Source organism: Catharus ustulatus, chromosome 20 (assembly GCF_009819885.2).
Source record: "Catharus ustulatus isolate bCatUst1 chromosome 20, bCatUst1.pri.v2, whole genome shotgun sequence".
Classification (NCBI taxonomy): domain Eukaryota; kingdom Metazoa; phylum Chordata; class Aves; order Passeriformes; family Turdidae; genus Catharus; species Catharus ustulatus.
In genome coordinates this window covers 5512436-5531518 of record NC_046240.1, presented here as the reverse complement: position 1 = coordinate 5531518, position 19083 = coordinate 5512436, and the positions used below count along the sequence as shown (strand labels likewise).

At 50.5% G+C, this 19083-nt stretch overlaps 3 protein-coding genes across 3 annotated transcripts; 1 reads left to right on the top strand and 2 right to left on the bottom strand.

Annotated features, from left to right (window-relative positions):
- Positions 1-10: 10 nt before the first annotated feature.
- Positions 11-3660, top strand: MRPS7 (mitochondrial ribosomal protein S7). The gene is made up of 5 exons (XM_033076419.2): positions 11-78; positions 601-792; positions 1093-1156; positions 1993-2160; positions 2931-3660. Exons 1-5 carry the CDS (start codon positions 23-25, stop codon positions 3150-3152), a joined length of 702 nt encoding a protein of 233 aa, XP_032932310.1. The 5' UTR covers positions 11-22; the 3' UTR covers positions 3153-3660.
- Positions 3661-3805: 145 nt separating this feature from the next.
- Positions 3806-8386, bottom strand: MIF4GD (MIF4G domain containing). Its single transcript, XM_033076422.1, has 6 exons — positions 8284-8386; positions 6315-6450; positions 6050-6159; positions 5617-5772; positions 4882-4974; positions 3806-4756 (listed from the first exon to the last, which is right to left on the bottom strand). Exons 2-6 carry the CDS (start codon positions 6394-6396, stop codon positions 4529-4531), a joined length of 669 nt encoding a protein of 222 aa, XP_032932313.1. The 5' UTR covers positions 6397-6450; positions 8284-8386; the 3' UTR covers positions 3806-4528.
- Positions 8387-9305: 919 nt separating this feature from the next.
- On the bottom strand, positions 9306-18180 carry SLC25A19 (solute carrier family 25 member 19). Its single transcript, XM_033076967.2, has 6 exons — positions 17914-18180; positions 17260-17415; positions 16397-16567; positions 15422-15605; positions 14141-14271; positions 9306-12961 (listed from the first exon to the last, which is right to left on the bottom strand). Exons 1-6 carry the CDS (start codon positions 18037-18039, stop codon positions 12761-12763), a joined length of 969 nt encoding a protein of 322 aa, XP_032932858.1. The 5' UTR covers positions 18040-18180; the 3' UTR covers positions 9306-12760.
- Positions 18181-19083: the final 903 nt, after the last annotated feature.

The following is a 19083-nucleotide window of genomic DNA, read 5'->3' as shown; positions in this document are numbered from 1 at the left end:
CGCGGCCGCGCGCGCAGGGAAGATGGCGGCGCCCAGCGCGGCGGGGCTGGCGGGGAGGCTGCGGGCCTGGCTGCCCCGGTGAGCGGGGAGAGGGGCTGGGAGGACTCCTTGGGGGCTTCTCCCCACCAGGGAACATGGGCAGCGAGGGGGGAGGCCGGGGGGTGGCTCGCTGGGAGCGCACGAGGGATGCGGGGAGGGTGTGCGCCGCTCCTGGGGCACACGGACAGGCCGCCCGCCTGTTCCTGCCGGGCTCAGACAGGTATAGAGCTCTCAAGGTTGGAAGAGATCTTTAAGGCCATCCAGCACACAACACTGCCGCTCTAATCCCTAAACCACATCGCCCAGGTGCAGACTCCTCTTGAGGAGCTCCAGGGATGGTGATTCCACCACCCCCCTGCGCACCCGCTTCCAATGCCTGGCCACAGGAACAGTGAAAAATGGGATAGAATTGAACTGAACTCATTGAACCGCTCGTCCGCTGCCATGGGATGCCTCTCTCATCTAGCATGTCCTTCTGAGGCGTGTTCACATCTGTTTGCATCCCTGTCGCGACACAGCACGGGCACTGGGTTACAGCCCCGCTTCTCTTGTTCCCTGCAGGATAATGCCGGTGAGATGGAGCCGCTACAACCCCAGCTACCTGGAGCCAGAAGTGAAAAAGGAATCGTATGAGAGACCTTTAGAGGAGCTGTCTGAGGAGGAAAGGGAGCAAATGGAACTTAAGACTGTTCGACCAATCAAAGCTGCTCTTCCCACTCTCTCCAGTTCCGTGTTCAGTGACCCTATGATCAGGTCAGAGAAAGAAGCAGCTCCTCCTCTCTCAAAAAATGCCTGGGAGCTGTGCTGCCCTCCTCTGCCTTCAGCTGCTGGCTGCACATTGCCTTTTGTTGCAGCATAATCCCTATATTCTAGATTAACCTTTTCCCATCAACGAGTCCATTGTCCTGGAGTGATTAGAGATAATTACAGCAGATCTGGCAGCACCCACACTTAAGCATGGGAACAACACAAAGGAAGGGAGGTAGGGGTTTTTTTCCTGTGGGTGATAAAATCAGAATTCATATCAGATCCTATCTGACTTTGTGTTTACAGTAAATTCACCAATATGATGATGAAGAGTGGAAATAAAGTGCTAGCCAGAAACCTCATGTCTCAGGTAAGAACTCAGGTTTCTACTCACTATTATGTTAAAAGCTGGGATATCAAACCCACTGAAACTGGGAATTACAAGGACTTGGGTGGTCCATCTCTGTGGTCCTGCCACACACTGCTCACAACATGATTCCAAACATGATTTGTTTGATAAAATGTTCATTGCCTCAGCCTCATTAGCTCACAGACCAGGAGGTGACAGCAGCTTCATGGAGAACCTTCTCTTTCCATCCTCTGGCATCCCTGTGTCCTTTTGCACTGCATAAATGCAGAGAACACCCTTAAAGAGCATAATTTTCTCTAAAGATCATCTTTGCAGCACTCTGTCATGCCTTGCCCTCTGTATAACTTGCATTGAAGTCCCAGAGATGTCACCTACATGACACAGCTTTGAGCCTGCTCTGACCCACAGCAACTGCTATTAACTGCTGGTCCCACCTGGTCTGTTCCACACTTGAAATCCATTGAAACGGGAACACATTTTGCCCAAATGCTCCCAATTAACTGATTCCCTGTTACAGAAAACCACACAGGCTCTGGAGTGTAGGCTTTGCAGGGGAGGATGCTTAGTGCACAGACTCCTATTCCTGGCTCCACTTTGTCCCTGCCCTTCCCTGACTTCTGGCCCACATTTGTGCTGTTCATCCCTCACCTGAAATGCAATGACTGGTAAAAGAGACTGAAGAGCTGGAAGGGAGTGAAGTAAAACTTGACTTAAAGAATTCCCAATGGGTTTTTTGCCTCTGTGTCTGGAGGACCAGATGCTCAGGTGAAAATGATGTAACCTCATGGAGTAGGAGAATCCATCTGCTCAATATGTCTCCTTATTTTTCTTCCAAGACTCTGGAGAACATTAAAAGGAAGCAGCTGGAGAAGTACCACAAAGCTCCAGAAAATGAGAAGGACACAATTGAATGCAACCCCTATGTAATTTTCCACCAGGCTCTCAAGAACTGCCAGCCCATCATTGGGCTTAGCAGCATCACCAGAGGAGGCAAAACCTACCAGGTGAAAGGGGGACTGGGAGCACATCTGGTGGGACATAATTAGCTAGGGAGGCAGATGAAGTGGTTTCCACCCCATCAGCTCAAGATCATCTCTCCCTGGAAAGAGTCACTTTGCAATCTGGAATAAAACAGCACCTAGAAACTGTCCAAAATCAGGATCCCCACCTCTGAGTGTTGTGCTTCCCCTGTCACAGAATCAGTAAAATCAGAAAAGACTTCTACAATTAATCAAGTCCAGCCATTAATCAGCAGCAGTGTCTGCTTCTCTGACTAGATGTGAGGAGACATACACAGCAAGTATTTTCCAAAGAGTCAGAGATCAGCAGCAAAAGAATTGGTAGTCCTTGGACTGCCAGTCCCACCCTTTCCACTGCACCATGTTGTTGCTTGGGGAGAGGTCCCAAAGCACTGGGGCAGGTCAGCATGGCAAAATGGGTCACCTAGATCCAGTGGGATATTTAAAACACAAGCAGAATCTGTCTCTGAGTATGGGCTTTGAGGTGAGATGATCTTTAAGGTCCTTCCAACCCAAACCATGCTCTGATTCTGTGACCATCTCCCATCTCTGCTAACTCAAACCAGCCTGGCCCCACCTCCTGAACAGGCATTTCCATTTCGGTAGCGGTGGCCAGTTCCTATGGACAGAGCAGAACTGGCAGTTCTCAGCTGTCAGGAGCGGGTCTGGCTGCAGAGAGCAGCACAGTGAACATGTGCTGGTGCTGTGTGGGGAGGAGCAGGTTCTGGTAACTTCCATGGTTTAACCCTTTGCAGGTGCCCGTCCCGCTGACGGACAATCGGAAGCGCTTCCTGGCCATGAAGTGGTTGATCACCGAGTGCAGGGAGAACAAGCACCGCCGGACAATGATGCCAGAAAAGCTCTCCCAGGAGCTGCTCCAGGCCTTCAACAACGAGGGGCCTGTCATCAAGAGGAAGCACGTCCTGCACAAGATGGCAGAGGCCAACCGGGCGTACGCCCACTTCCGCTGGTGGTAGGGACCCTGCGTGGGACACGCTGCCACGGCCTGGAGAGCAGAGCCCCAGGGCTGCCAGCCTGGGAGAGGGAAAGGTGGAATATCCCTTGCAGGCAGCTTCTGATCTAACCCAGGGAAAGCTCACAGAATCCCCACAAGGTTGTTTTTCTTTGTGCTTGTTTGGATGGGGGAAGGGGAATCTGAGTTACCAGCCCCAGCAGGGCTGCTCCAGTTATTTCATAATCACTTCCCTGTGAAGACAAGCCTTAGATGTTTTTCTTTCAGCAACGCTAAACAAAACCATCTTTCACTTACCTGTTTCCTGGGGAATCTAAAAGTCTCTCTGCTCCTCAAATCAGCAGATTTTGGTTTTGGCTGCAGAGCTAAGAGCAGAGCTGGATCCTCTTCCACAGGGATTGGTACAACAGGCAATAAAAGGCCTTTTTTGATTTTTTGGGTTTTGATCATCAGCAACATGGTCTGCACAGATTTGATGGGAATGTTGACAAAATAAAACCAGTTTTATGAGACAGGTTTCCTGATTCCAGACCTTTGTGTGAAGCCCTGAGGCCCTAGCCTGGAGCAGACACTGAGTTATCACAGCCTTAGGGCTTCAGTCAGGAGCAACCCTTCAGTATTGCTCAGCAGCTGTGCAGGGAGAAAGCAGGGCACAAGTTAGTGGAAAACTTTTATTAGGAAAAAATCCTTCAATAGACTATTTTGTTTCCTTTCTTCCTCTCCTGTTCTTATAAGAAATATACTATAGCTGAAACTTGGAAAATTCTAAAAAAAAGTGACAGTTATTGTATAAAACCTATAAAACCCACTCCTACATGTGCTCAGGGACCTCTCCTGTTGCAGGCTGCCTCATGGCAGGTATTCCTGGCTGTGGGAGAGGCTGTGTGCATGCAGGTGCAGCCAGCATGCTGGAAGGAGTCTGGGAAAAAAAGCACTTGGTTAAGCTGTTTGTGAGGCCAGGGTGTGTTCTGTGACCTGTCCCAGAGAACCAGGTACAACCTGAGCTGGGAGATTTCCCTGCTGCCTCCCACAGCTCTGCTGGCTTTGGGGTGAAGCAAAATGTTCTCAGCCTAAACTGTGCTTTCCTTAACACTCATAGAAAATGCTGGTGTGAGCTAGAAGCCTCCTGAGCCCTTTTCTGGCAGCAGCCCAATATTGAGACAAAATCGGTGGGAGAATTTGCTGGGTGAAATGTGCCCTTCCCACCGCTCTGAACCTCCAAAGTCAGACCAGCACCAGCTGCATCTGACAGCAGGTGCAGAGAAGCTCTAGCCAGTATAAATTCTATTTACAGGAAGTGCTAGAAAATTATTGTGAAAAATTCCAACTTGGTACAAAGCTTGCTGGTGAAGGTGCTGGGGACTCCTCTGCTGGGAGAGGTTAATCTGCCACTTCACTGTAATAATATTTCTGGGCAGCGTCTGTCATCTTCCATTCAGCAGCCCGGAACTCGATGATCTCCAGCAGCAGGAGCTGGGACAGGGAGCTGAGCCCCTCCTGCAGAAGGAAACCATCTCGAAGGAGGGAGAAGAGCTCATCCATCCGCTGGGAATTCATCTTCTCCAGCTGCTCACCGATGCGGTGGAGCTGCAGGACCAAGCAGTCCACCTTCAGAAGGAAGAGCAGATAGCTGAGCACAAAGCAATGGAGGCTCCTCTGCACCCCCCGGGCTGTGCTTTTTACAGGTCCTTAGCAGGACAGCAGGCACATCAGCAGCTCCTCCCTGCACTCACCTCCTCCTCCTTCTGCAGGCTGTCGGGCTGTGCCAGCCGGAACAGGCAGTCGTACACGGGGTTCACCAGAGCCATCATGGGCATGTTGTTCACCTGCAAGGAGAGTGGAGTCAGCCTGGGGCCAGAAGGGAGTCTGCAGCCATTTTAAATAGTTATTCCCTTGCTGCTCTCCAAAGGAGAAGGGAGCTGCATTTAGCTGTGCTGTGTTAGTGGGATTTACATTAGAGATCAGATATTTGAGTCTCCAGGAACCAGAGGAGCTGAACAAATGATGTAAAAAAAAAAAATCTATTTTTAAATGTAAGGTAGTCATGGGAAATACACTTGTTCCAACAGTGTTTTTCTTGCCTGCAGCTCTACTCTTGCATCATTTTTATATCTACTCCAAGCAGGAATTCAAAGTTCACACACAACTCCATCAGCAAACCCCACAGCAACTAAACCAGTGCAATCTAGGACATCTGAGAACAGGCAAATCAGGGGATTTCAAACACCAGGTACAAAATGAAGAAGCTGAGACTTTGTGACTGTTCCTGAAGACTTTTTCTGCCTCTCCAAGCCTGTAGGTAGCACCAGCCCTGTCAGCATCCTTGTGCTAAGAACCAGCTCTGGCCCCCATGGCCCTGGGCTCTGTACAACACCCACCCAACACCCTTGCTGTGGTATCCTGGGATGCCCAGGCCCTCCTGGCACTCCAGGCAGCAGCAGCCAGCTGCTCCTGCTCCAGCTCCTCACCCTCAGGTAGTCGAAGATGTTGCAGATGAAGGTGACGTAGCAGATCCAGGCCTGGAGGGAGCGGGTGCGCAGCTCCTCCCTGTCCTTGTACTCCTGCTGCAGCCGGTTCAGCAGGCTCCTCCGGAAGATGCTCTGGCCAACTTGTTTGCTCTCTGCCTACAAGCCCACAAAAACAGGACAGGATGGAGGGATGAAATGGGTCCAGAGGGGCAGGGGGATGCAGTACCACACAGATACCCCCCTGTGATTCCCAGAGGCAGAAAAGATGCTGCCTGTGCTGTCCCAATGCTCTTCTGGATGCTGCCACTGCATGGGGCAAGTGGCAGGAGAGGAGAGAGGGGCAAGGGGTCAGAGCACATGAATGGGGCAAAGCCCTTGCTGGCCCAGCCACACAACAGCCCAGGTGTTTCACTGTCCAGACACAACTTCTCACCTGGATGATGGTGTAGCAGATGCGCCCAGCCTCCTTGCTGAACACAGAGTCTTTGAGGGACTGGTCCACTATAATATTGGCCACTTTCTCCAGGTCCACATTACTGGGGTCTGCAGAGAAGAGGAAGACTGTCAGGACCCAGCTCTCTTTGGCCCCTGATTGCTTTGAGGCACCAAGAAAGCAACCAAGGTCTGTGCAGGGCCCAGTACAAGTCAAATGGTGCAGAAACCATGTGTGGCAGAGGAGTTCATAAAAACTTGCTGACCTTTGAGGGCTGTTTTCAGCAGCTTCTGAGTCTCAGAGTCAAAGGACTGTATTTTGTACTCTTCTTTGCCTGTTTCCCCCATGGCTGGTTTCCTCCAAGGGAAGAGTCAGGGCAATGGATGAGCTAGTGACAGTCCCTGGGAAAGAAGGAGCACACAGAACTTAGTCAGACAGAGGCAAACCTTCACCCATTTGCCATTCCACACATGCCAGGTAGTGTTGAAGCACAGGCTGTTTCCTGACAGCTCCCCACCCCAAGGAAGCTCCTCTTTTATTAGGGCATCAACTCCACCCCTAGATGTATGCAAATCCTCATTCCCACATCTTTTAAACCCTTGTCTCCTACCAGCTGATGATAGAACTTCATCTTCAGAGCCTTTATATTTTTCTGATATGAGAAAAGTATTACAGGCAAAGCAGACCCAAAATAGATGTGGCTGTATCACAGGAAAGCCCATACTGCTGCCTTAGGCCTTTCAAACACCAATTCAGCAGCTTTCATACAAAAATCTGTGAAGAATCAAAGCCAGTACAAAAGCATCCAACACATGCTCAGCAGAGCACCTCTCCTGCACCACAGCCTCAGCTCCCAGCATGACACAGCAACTCAGCAGCCAAACCCCCAAGAGCAACAGCTCCCATCTCTCTCATCCCTCTGCAGTCAAGAACTGCTCTGCAGCACCAGCAGTGCTCCTAACTAGTCTCTAGATTGATTTTCTTCTGTTTCATGATACAGTGAAGACAGCAAGAGGGTACGCACGGCACAGAGAGGAAGGGCTGTGACACACACAGGATCTGCTGGATGGAGATGCAGGGCTGGCCAGATCGGCAGCACAAACAGGAGAAGGCAATCGGCCAAATGAGTTTTGCTAGCTCGTCGAAATTCCTCGGCCATTACTCACCCTCTGTGCAAACAGGTCCCTATTCAGACCAAAGCCCAAGAGAGTTCAGGGGCATGGGACAGGTACCGTGAGCATTCCCCTCACATACAGCACAACTCAGAGCAGAGAGCAGCCCTATGGGGGTGACCACCTGCCGAGCCTGCTCTCGCAGCCAAAGCTCTCACCTGCCCTGAGACTGGCACAGAGGATTCACAAGCAGCTGGGTGTCCCTCCGTGCCGTTCGTGGTTGGCAAACACCTTCCTAGCCGACCTCTCCTCCCTGTGCTTCTGCACTCATGCCATGCTACACTGCCAGTGCACAGCCCGGGATCAGCAGCAGCTCGGGATCAGCAGCAGCCCCGTGTCCCGTGTCACCGGCAGCAGCAGCCCGGTGAGAGCACGGTGCCTCCGCGCAGGGGAAGCGCCCGAGCCCGTCTGGCAGCGTCTGTGCCGCCGCCTCTCCCGGAGCTCCCTGCGATGGCCACGGCCGCTTTGAAGCGCTGTGCCAAATAACCCTGCCCGGAGCAAACCCCAGCGTGTGAACACCGAGACAGACAGGTCTCGTCTGCACTAGAGACCCCCCTGCTGGCACCATCTTATCGGAAGGGCTGGTGGCAGTGGGTGACATGGGGCACCTGTGGCACCGACTGCTCCTCTGCCACTGGCTCCTGCTAGACGAGCCGTCCCGGGGACTGGCACGGTTGGGGTCAGCACCCTCAATCTGCCGGTGATCCACGAGCTCAGGTGCCAGGGCACCTGTGACCTGCAGTGTCACACCTGGCAGCATGGGCTGGACAAGTCCTGCCGACTACAAGGAGAGAGAAGAGCAGAGTCTTCTCTGCCACCCCATAGCGTCTGCCCCAGGGGTTCCACCCCCCTGGAACCCGCATCCCATCCCCGCCGAGCCTCAAGTGGAAACCCCAGCGCCGAGACGCCTCTTGCCGGGGCAGCCGGACCACCGGAGCCCCAGGACCCCTCGCCGCTGCACAAGCCCTAGGGCCACCGGACGAAGGAAGAGGCGGATCCCGAGGAAAGCAGCCCCGCGCTGCCCCGGGCAGGGCAGGGGGAGCCGGGCGCTGCCCCACCGACCTGCCGGCCGCCCCCGCTGTGTCCTCCGGCCGCCGGGACATCGCCGGCGCGTCCCGAGCCCCGCGCCCTCCCGGCACGGCCCAGGTTTCCTCTTAGGTCATTTCCTCGCCCGAGCCGGGGGAGGGCCGGGCCGGGCCGGGCGGGAGAGCGGCGGCAGCTGCGGCAGCGCCACCGCCTGCGAGCGCCGGGGCACGGCGGGCTGAGCGCCAGGCACGGCGGGCTGAGCGCCAGGCACGGCGGGCTGAGCGCCAGGCACGGCGGGCTGCTCCTCGGGAAACTGCCCGGCTTCCCCAGGCTGCACCCCCGGACACCGTCCCGGGCACGGCCGCTGCAGCACTCGCCCCTCTGTCCCCGTCCCCGGGGCTGTCCCCGCGCTCTAAGGGTGACAGCGGTGTGAATTCCGCCCTTCCCTCCCGGCCAGGGCAGGCTGCAGTCGAGGGGAATAAAAAAATGAGTAGGAAAAAAGTCAGGAAAGGGGAGATGCACTAAACCAACGCACTGCAACAAAAGCTGAGTATGGTGTAACACACGTCACGTTTTTCCCCTCAAATCTCAAGCATTTCATAAGGGGAGATCCCGCAGGGGGTGAAGCCTTCACCGCAGAGCAGATAGGCTGCTGAAACCGGGGAATGGCTGAGGGAGCACAGAACAGTTAGGGAACATTTTCTGTAGCACTGCATTGCCTGGCTGGATACAAACAAAACCTGAACTCATCCACCGAGGGTGCCAGGACTGGCTACCACAGCCCCTCTAGGACACAGCAGTGGGACTGGGCTGTGAAAATCCCCCTTTGGCTGATCCTTTTTGGTGCAGTTCTCACCAGCAACACCCAACACAGAGGGTACAGTTCTGCCTGTGGCTGAGGAGCACCCACAAGCCAGTGATGGGAAATCCACATAGCTTCTGATGCCCCATGCTCTGGGCCCTGATTATCCTCCTTTTCAGACAGCAGGAAGGCCATGGTGTTCTCTGCAGGGTCCAGCATAGGCATGGAGAGGAAAGGAATAAACCAACTGCAGCCAGACACTGCATAACAAAATATTTAATGTACCTTGTCTTAAAGGTAGGCACACACTGTATGTGTTGTGCTTGGATGCTTTAAGGAAAAAGCAGCTGCAAAAGATCCACTCAGGCAACACAGCAAAACGCCACAGTTATAGTTCTACATCACAAGAAAAACTAAAATCCAAATTAAATATGATCTACTCCAGTCCCAACTGTAAAACATTCATTTCCTGTCAAAAATGATGCTGTGCAGCTCTGGATGAGCATCCTGAGAGTGGGACTGTCCTAGGAACTCAGTGAGCCAGCCAGCACTGCAGGAAGCAGCAGCATGTTCCTCGCAGATCATGTGTGTCCCAGGCTGCAAACAACCACAGCACAACTCCTCAACAAAGCTCTGCCTGCTAAGAAGCTTTTGGACCTTCTCATGGTAAAAGGCACTAGAAGAAAACAAACACAGCTGCTGAGCAGCTTGTGAGGTGAACTGCAGGCAAATCCCTGGTGAGAGGATTAACTTGGAAAGAAATCCCAATGGCCAAAATCGGCCAAGTCTCCCAGCAGGGCATTTGCCACATTGAGTCACTTCACACTGAACGGGAGCATACAGCTTCCAAGAGCAAATCTGTCCCAGCACCTGGGAGAACAAGGTGACCACAGATCTCTCCCATCTCCTGCTCCTCTAATTCTAAGAGATTTAGCTCCTAACAGCATGTGTTTTGCCAGAGCAGCATGAGAAATAAATCCTGTCCTCCTAGAGCTTCACTCAGCCTCAATCCCACGGAGAATTCAACATTCCTCTTGCAGTGCTTTCCCCAGCAAAGTGCACATGAGAAATCTATGAGGGACAGATGCTGCTGGTCAGAGGTGAAGAAGTGATTGTTGGATGCAGCTCCTGATATTGTTGAGGTTGTCACATTTTTCCCTCTCACTGGAAGCCCAGATGCCTTTATGGGCCTGTAACATTTGTGACGCACAGCCCAAAGCCTCCGAGCAGGGAGTGTCTCTTCCACAGCCTGGGCCAGACAGGCACAGCTTAAACTGCAGCTTTTCCACCTGTTGGGTGGAGGCAAGCTCAGTCAATGCAGAGTGGAGGAAAAAACAAGCCCAGAGAGGAAAAGCTGCTCCACACTCTCCAGTGCTGCCCTCTCTCTGGAGAACCCAAGCTGCCCATGCCAGCATCACCCCAAGCTCCACAGCACCCTCGAGGAACATCATCTTAACAGGGCATAGATCTTCCTGTTCTTTTCCTGCTGCTGAGTTCCCAGTTTCCCCCTATTTTGTGCAGTTTAACAGCAGCTCTTTGACAAAGAAAAAGGAAAACAAGTCTTGCAATGTTTAGACAGGATGGATGAGTCCCCATTTCCTAAGGAAGCCTAGGTCAGCACCAAACATTTTCTGCTCTGGCCTGTCCCTGCTCACCATGACAGCATTCATCTCATCAGCAACAAAAGGCAGGAACAAAGCCAACATGTTTGTGTCTGTTTGGAAAAAAGACAGAAGGATGCCTGTCATGAGGCTGAGTTGACTACTCCTTATGATGTCTTTCCAAGAACAACAGGTGAACAATAAACAAAGGTAAACATTGTTAAGAAGATTTTGAGAAATCTCAGAAGAGCTTAAATAACACAGGAAAATGGCAATAGGATTGAGGCACTTGGAGAAACTCCACATTTCCTGCATCTTCTGCTCTAAACAAAACAGCCATTTTTGGAGTATATACAGCTCTCAATCCCTCTTTATAACTCATATATTGGCCTCCTGCCTGACCCTGACACTACTCAATGAATTCAATTTTACACAGCTCAGCCACCTGCAGGCCACTTTGTACTCCAAGATCTCAAACCCATACCAGACACAAAGTTATTCAGCCTGGGCTTGCAAGGAATTTCTCCAGATACCTCAGCCACCAGTCAAACAGCTGTTTTTTAAAAACAGCCTCTCACAATAGCTCAGGATAAGTGAGCAATGCTGATATGCTCAAAATTGCCAGGAGAAGTTGCGTCAACGGAATGGAATTGGTCATGCTGGAATTTGGCCAGAGCATTTGGGATTAACACCCTGAATACTGCAAAAAAGCTGGGAAAAGCTCTGTGTTAAGAGCCATCAAACCATCCTCCAAAAAACTGCAGTGCTCTGCCTTATCCACTCCTTGCAGAGTGCTTTTGTACAGCAGGGCTGGGAACTCTGTCTTCCCCACAGTACAGCCACACCCTGCTAGACTTGAAAAAACACAGAATAAAAAAGGAGGAAGAAATGAATTTTCCTCTTTTCCACTGTTATGTAAATGAGAGTTGTTGGTAGGCTGTTTTGTTGTTTTTTTAATATTCATAAAACCTTTGAAACTCCAGAAAAACACTTTTCCATCTCTAATTCAATCACCCATGTGAAACACCACGCTCAGCCAACCAATTCTCATTTGATGTTCATTCTTTCACTTCAGCACATCTTGTCAAAACATTTTCATCTGCTAGCACCAGTGCAGGACTGAGGTTCTGAAATATTTTGAGACCACTACAGAAATATTTGTTACACACATTCAAAGGTGCTATTAAATAAATAATGATTAAAAAATTACTACTTTCCACAGGACTTTTCCTCCATTCTTCCAACTTAGAATAATTATTTCTTAAATTTATACAGCATTTGTTTTACTCACTGCTTTGAAGCAAAGAACCCTGAAGTAAAAATTGGGTTTGTGCGTTGAATCCCCTCAGAGTGGGGCTCTTAATATGCAGGTTTGCTTGTAAAAAGTGTGAGTGAGGCACTGCAAATCCCTAAGAGATGTATGGCCAGACATCCAGGGAGAGAAATGGGAGTTCAGCATACAGTCAAGCTCACTGGAGTTACAGAGGAACAAGTCTGGTCCAGCATGATCAGAGAAGATGCTGTGTTTAAGATGACAGAGAATGCTCAGCCAGCAAGTGGTGACCAAGAAGGAGCAGCTGGCAGCAAAGGAAAAGAAAACTGAGGGTCTGTGCACTAATGTGGCTTTAACTGACTTAACACCAGCGACCTGTGCCCCACCCAGATGAGAATCTGGTGCAAACAGCAGGCACAGAGCAAGGGAATAGAGCTGTGCAGATGCAGTGCTAGGAAGTGGTGTTTGGTTGGTTAAGCAGCACTAGGCTGGGCCAGAATCCCCTCTCTGGGATCCAGGGTGAGCTCAGGGATTCACCCACTTCACTGGGTGCCTTTCCAGAGCACAGGCATTGCTAGGGAGTGCTCTGATGGTTCCCCCTCTCCCTATAAATGTGCACTGATATGAGAGGAGACAAGAAAAGTGCTCTGTTGAATGGCTTCCAGCTGAGCAGTTCAGTGTCTCCAGCAGAACTGCAGTCACCTTCTCCTTCTGCTTGGTCCCAGGAGGTGATTCCCCACAGGCTGGGGGAGCTCTGGGAGCTCTGATGTTTCCAACAGAGCAGGGCCATCAGTCTCCCCTCCTGAGGAGAACAGCAGGCAGCCACACACATCCCTTTCAGCCTTCCTTCCTCTTCGTGCTCTCGGGGCTCTTCAGGGCGCACAGGAGGCCACAGAACAGTTCATACCAAAAGAAGATGAGGCCAGTGGAGAAGGCAGCCTTCAGCAAGCTGGGAGAGAGGCCCTTGAAGAACCCACCTGGGCCCTCCTCTCGCATGATCTGCCTCATGCAGTCCAGGAAACCCCCATATGTCCGTACCTGGGACAGAAATGGCAACAAGGTTCAACAAGAAAACTTCAGGAGAACTGGAAAAAAACACAAAGATCCTCAACCTATACCACAGAAACATCATCTTGAGATATCTTTCTGGATAATATTATAACTAACTGAAAGTTTCAGAGACAGTTCAGAGAGAGCAGGATAGAGGAATTGTAGACATTTAGCATCAGCAATGGTTTATGGACATCATTCACTGAATGGCTGCAAAACCTCTGCATGCAACAACAGCATGGCTTTAAATTTATAGCAGAGGTTTGTGAAGACATTATTTCAGATTGTGCAGCTGCTATTTTCTATCCCCTTCACTGTTTAAGAAGGAAAAAATTTTGAGTTTTCTGACACAGCTACAGCGCTTAGAAGTTTCCAAATTGGCTGTCTGCATGTTGTCATGTTACATTGTGCAGTTTTAACATCTTGTGACACATCAATGCTAAGAACAAATCCTGTATCTCACTGCAAGAGGAAAAGCATCCAATGCAATGGGCTGAGACATCAAAATCCTATTCCAGAATTTTCTAGGGTACAACCTGCTTTCCTTCTCAGATCCAAGGAATTTTAAAGAAAAGAGAAAATTTCCACATTTCATTGAAAAAAAGAAAATTCCTTGAAAGATCTGTATTTGTCTTCAAGCATATTTCAAGGTGGTAAGAATGGTGCTTAAGAACACCAGAGTATTTAATTTGTTTTGAATTTCAGGCTATTCTCATACATAAAAAACCTCCTGAACACTTGGTGCCTAGTTCTTGTGACAAAATATTAATTGCAAAGAGGAGCCTGACAGCCAGGTGACCCCAACACTGAGCCAGTGTCATCCTCTGCTACTAATCTGGTTCTGAATCAGAAAAACCAAGCCACAACTAGAAAAGTAAAGTAATTCAAAACCCCTTTGCCTGTCTGACTCATCCCCAGCTCCAAGACAGTTGATGGAGAGGGATAACAAGCCAGAGCACAGATATGTTGGACAGCCAACACGTCCCCTCCCGTGACCTATCATAAAATAAACCCAGTATGTTCATGTATAATGCACATTATTAAATGAGCCTCACTAGGAGCTCCCAACCCAAACTCAACAGGCACCACTGGTGGATTGTCACTGCACTCCAGGGCACTGGACTAGCTCCATACTCAGGAGAATCCAGCACTTGCAGCATTTCTCACCTGCCCAAAGGCTGCCCGAGCGTGCTCAAAGCCACCCACTTGCAGTCGCTTTTTGACCACATCCAAGGGGTACGTGAGGCTTTTGCTGACAACTCCAGCACAGCTGCCACAGACAAGGTCTTTAATGCTGGCTGAGAAGCAGAAAGGAAAAAGGATAGCAGGGAGGAAAAAAAGAGGATCATCAGGGAATTCTGATTAAAGATCATAAGAGGTAAGTTAAAAATCACTTTTCACAAGAAGTAAGGCCAAAAAAGTCCTTTGAAGTTACATCACCTCTTCTGCAATAGTTGGCCAAAGAATCTCAAGCTGTATTTTTTCAGGCTTGCAATGTCTGTTGAATCAGAGGACCAGCTCCTCTTGGTCTGTTACACTGACTTATGGTTTTGCTCTGTTCAAGAAACTCCAATCCCCAGTCACCAGACAAATTGCTGCCAGTGGACGGAAGTTTTCATGCCTCCCCCCACCAGTAAGAGTCTGCTCACTGGAAATCTTGCACCCCTGACTGCTCAGGCTGATGTATTCTGGATTGGGATTTCACAAACTGACACTGCCTGATGATTTCAGAGGCTTGTGGGAAACGAGTTCTATATTAGACTTTTTCCTGACAAACATGAGCTTCCAGCACAAAACCACTATCAGCCTCTGCCACCTAAAATTAAATATGCAGAGATGATATTAAAAAGTCTAGTTCCTCTGCTGAAGAAATTCCATTGAGGAACAAAGTCATGCTGCTGCTGCATCCCTCTCACTTAAGGAGGCTCAGGTATCTAGAACTGCCAAGGTGGCAGGTTGCATCAGGATGAGGTTCTCTATGGAGCTAGGAATCAACATGAAAACATCAAATCAAGAGCCTGGAAGCTTTAAATTAGAGTAAATGAATCCTCTTCCCTAACAGCTGTGCTGGAATCTGCAGGCAGATTTACTATGGAAATCCAAGAGTCCTGTCCCCACAGCATTAATGAAAGATTATGGCAGCACAGTCTTCCCACAGTATCAGTAACGTGACACTGTTAAAAAACCAGCACCCTGGCCTGTGACACTTCACTGTCCCATCCAGCCACTTCCACCATGGTTATTCCACAATGGGAGCTGTTTGTGAACTCTGCTGTACTTAATCTGGCATTTCTGTGCAGGGGTAAACATGAGAGATGGGAAATTGAGATACTTTTCAGATGTTGCATCAAAAAGTGTGAAAGGATTACAGAGCTTACATCAGTCACCCAAACCAGCATTCATCCTCTTTCTCTCCTGACTGCAGCCATCACTGTCCCAAGTTCCTACCTCCATACTTTGCTTCATCTGGAATCACCCATTTGGAAAACTGCTGCAGGATGTTGTAGAAGAAGAACTGCAGACCAGCATATGGGAAGATAGCAACGAGTGTGGGGGTCAAACCTCTGTAGAAAGTCTGAGGCCCTTCTGTCTGGTACATTGTCACCACTGCATGGCGAAGGTTGGGGTAGATCTGGACAACAAGGAAGAGGCTGAGTGACTTTCCAGTGAACTTAAAAACAGCAAACCAAAGGTCAGGTAATTTCCCAGTAACGGGTATAGGAATTTCCCACTGACTGTCTTCAGCACAAAGTGATGAGGAAGGCGATTTTCTACACCCTCACACTGTTCTCTGCTAAGCCCTTGTGACTTAAAAGAAACAAGGCATGGAACTGAGTCCTGAGATCACCTGCATCACAGATATGATTATTTTTCTTTCAACAGCTCTAACTCCTGCAACACAATTCATATAATACATATTGTAATTCTACTGCAGGCTATATACAGAAATGGCCCTGATACAAATCTATCCCATTATTACAGACCTAGTTAGCACAGTGACCAATTCTTGTGTAAATAAGAACATGAAGAACAGGTTAAAGGTGACTGGTTTCCAGCAGCATCCCCGTATCATTATCTAATCATGACTCTGTGCATGTGGAAAGTTCCAAAAATGCAATGTTCAACAGCCTGGGGAGTGGCTTCTATGAAAATCAACAGCCAAAGCAAAAACTGTATTATCCTATTAAGGACAGTTTCTCCTTTCTGCATCACCTGTCAGGATCAGAAGCAGCAAAACACAATTAGGAAAGCTGTGTCAACAGCACAAAGGGTAATCTGGCAACAGTGCAAACACTGGCAGTTACAGCACCTGCTCTTTCATTTTAACCCACAATGCTGTATGTGCTTTCAAACCTCCTGCATCTCCAGCCCTGTGAAACATTGCTACTGCTAGGGGTGAGGACATGGAATGCCAAGCCTCACCTTTGGCTCACCCTGGGCAGCAAAGCGGGTGCGCAGCGTGTCCATGGGCTGCACTGCCACCGTGGCCGTGCAGGCAGCCAGGCCCCCGCACACCAGGTGCACGAAGGAGTGCCGGGCGTTGAAGGAGGTGACGTTGTGCACCAGTTCTGTCAGGCTCTCGAACGCCATGAACTGGAAGAAACAAAAGAGCAGGAAGCTGATCTTTGTGATTAACACAGGTCTCCCACTCCTCTCTCGTTTCACCAACAGCTCCATCCCTTCCTGCCCGTTACCACCTTCTATATCCTTCAGAAGCCCTCCCCAGCTTGACACGAGTAAAAATCACCACGCAGCCCGAGGAATGATTTGGATACTTTGGTGTCCTGCACTTCTCCTAATTCTTGTGTTTAGAATCATGAAAAACTCATTTTAATGTTCTATGGATCCAGATGAGTGTTTGCTATGTCACAGATAATGCTGTCCTTTACCCTTTAAACCACTGTTCCTAAAGCTGTTATTAATGTTTACAAATAAATCATAACAATGCTGTCTAAAACACCCGCATCAGCTTCAGTGATTTTTTCCTAACGAGCCCTTGGGGTGACAGCATGACTGGAAGCAAAAGACTGCCCAGGCTTGGGCATGAACAGCTAAGCCAAGTGTCAGGAGTAGAGAGGGCTTATCTATGACACTGGATACAGACACAGCTCAGTTTGCTCCTGCTGTGCTTGTTTATTCAGCAAGCTCAGGAATATTAACTTAGGAATCATACACAGCTTTATACAGCTACACAACCTCCCCACTACTGAACACAGACAGTCTGAGGGAGCAGAGCAGTGCCCTGTGTACACACAGGGTGCCCAGGTGATGCCTGGTGCCCTCACCTGAACAGCTCCGAAGCCGACGGAAAGGAACTGAGCGGGCACATGGCCCTTCCAGAAGGCTGCCAAGCCCTCCTCCCGGAAGATGCGCTGCACAGCTTGCAGGATGCCGTGGTATTTGGCCGTGGGGCTTCTGGAGGAGAGCTGCTCAATCTGGAGCTGGAGGAAATGGGAGAAAGTATTTTCAATTTCATCCTTCAACACTGGTTCAAGTGTCCAGTTCAGGAATTCACAGCCCTGTCACCAGCCAGTGCTAAGGGATGACATTCTGTTTTCCCACAGAACCGCATTCAGATCTGACTGGGATGTCATTTATGAAGGGCTCTAAAAGAATAAAAACGTGCATGAACACAAAGATAAGCAGGAGGGATGACGGTGAAATTCAGTCAGATAGTGGAAGTCATTCACAAAACCAGAAAGAGAATGAACTCTGAGAAACACAAGATTCCATTCCCACACAAGTTAAGTTGTATAAATAGAAGTGGTGGACACAAGATAGCCCTACTTCCTTGCATAACCTGTACCCAACGCGAGGGCTGAGGAGCGGATTCTGTGCTCTCTGCCTGCACAGGTGACCTGTTCACCCAGGTCAGGATCAGCTCTGCTCCCTCACAGGCTCTTTCATCCCTGTCCCCGGGCCCGCCGCGAGTCAGGTACCTGAAAGCGGATCTTGAGGACATCCAAGGGGCTGACAAGGACTCGGGTGACCAAGCCAGACGCTGATCCTGCTGCAGCCGCTTCCGCCGCGGACACGCACTTGGCTTCGGGGTCGTAACCCACCATGCCTGGCCCAGCCCGGGCAGGGGCACAAGGACAGCGAGCCGCCCCACAGCGAGCCCCAACCCCACCGTCCCTTCAAGCCAAGGCCCACAGCACCTCCTACCCCAAACTCCCTCCTCACCCCACGGGGCACACGCCCTGCCCCGCAGCTCCGGGCCCTGCCCGCGGCAGCCAGCAGCGGTGGGGCCGAGCGGAGCCCGGCGGGACCGGGAGTGTCCGGCCCTGGGCCGACTCCCGCCGCGCCGCCTCTCCCGCTGCCGCCGGCTCCGCACTGCGCCTGCGCGCGCGGGGGCTGCTGGGAGATGTAGTCCCGGCAGGGGCGCCCGCGTGCGCAACGCTCGGGGTGTGGCGTTCACAGAACCGCGGAGTGTGCGGGGCCGGACAGCACCCGAGAGCCTAAACCCAACCCGTGAGCCAGCACCACCTTGTCAGCCACACCCTGGCACTGAGTGCCACATCCACTCTTCCCTCAGACACACGTTCCAACGTCTAATCACCTTTTCCATGAATAAATTCTTCCTGATGTCCAACCTAAAGCTCCCTTGGTGCAGTTTAATATTACGTCCTGTCATTTTTTACCTAGGAGAAGAGCCTGACTTCCACCTGGCTGTACCCTCTTGTCAGGAAGTTGTGGAGACTGGTCACGCCCAGACCTTCTCTTCTCGGGGTTAAACAACCCCAGCTCCCTCAGCCACTCCACATCTGTGACCCAGACTCTTCCCTAGCTCTGCTGCCCTTCCCTGGTCCCACAGCCAGGGCTGTGAGAGGGGAAGTTCAGCATGCAGCACACAGTGCCCTCAGCCCTGCTCCCACCTCCACCTTACACATTACAGACCAACAAACCTCCTCTTGTCTCGATAAAGCACAGGGGAAGCAAGATTCTCTAAGCAACCCAAGGTAAGTAAGACACCACTTCAAGCAACACGTTCTGCTACAGCATTACACAACAAGCCAAGCAGTTCAAGCCACACCATGAATTTTCCATGGCACAAAGAAAGAAAAATAAATAAATAATCATAGGAACACCAGGAATTTCCACTTTGACAT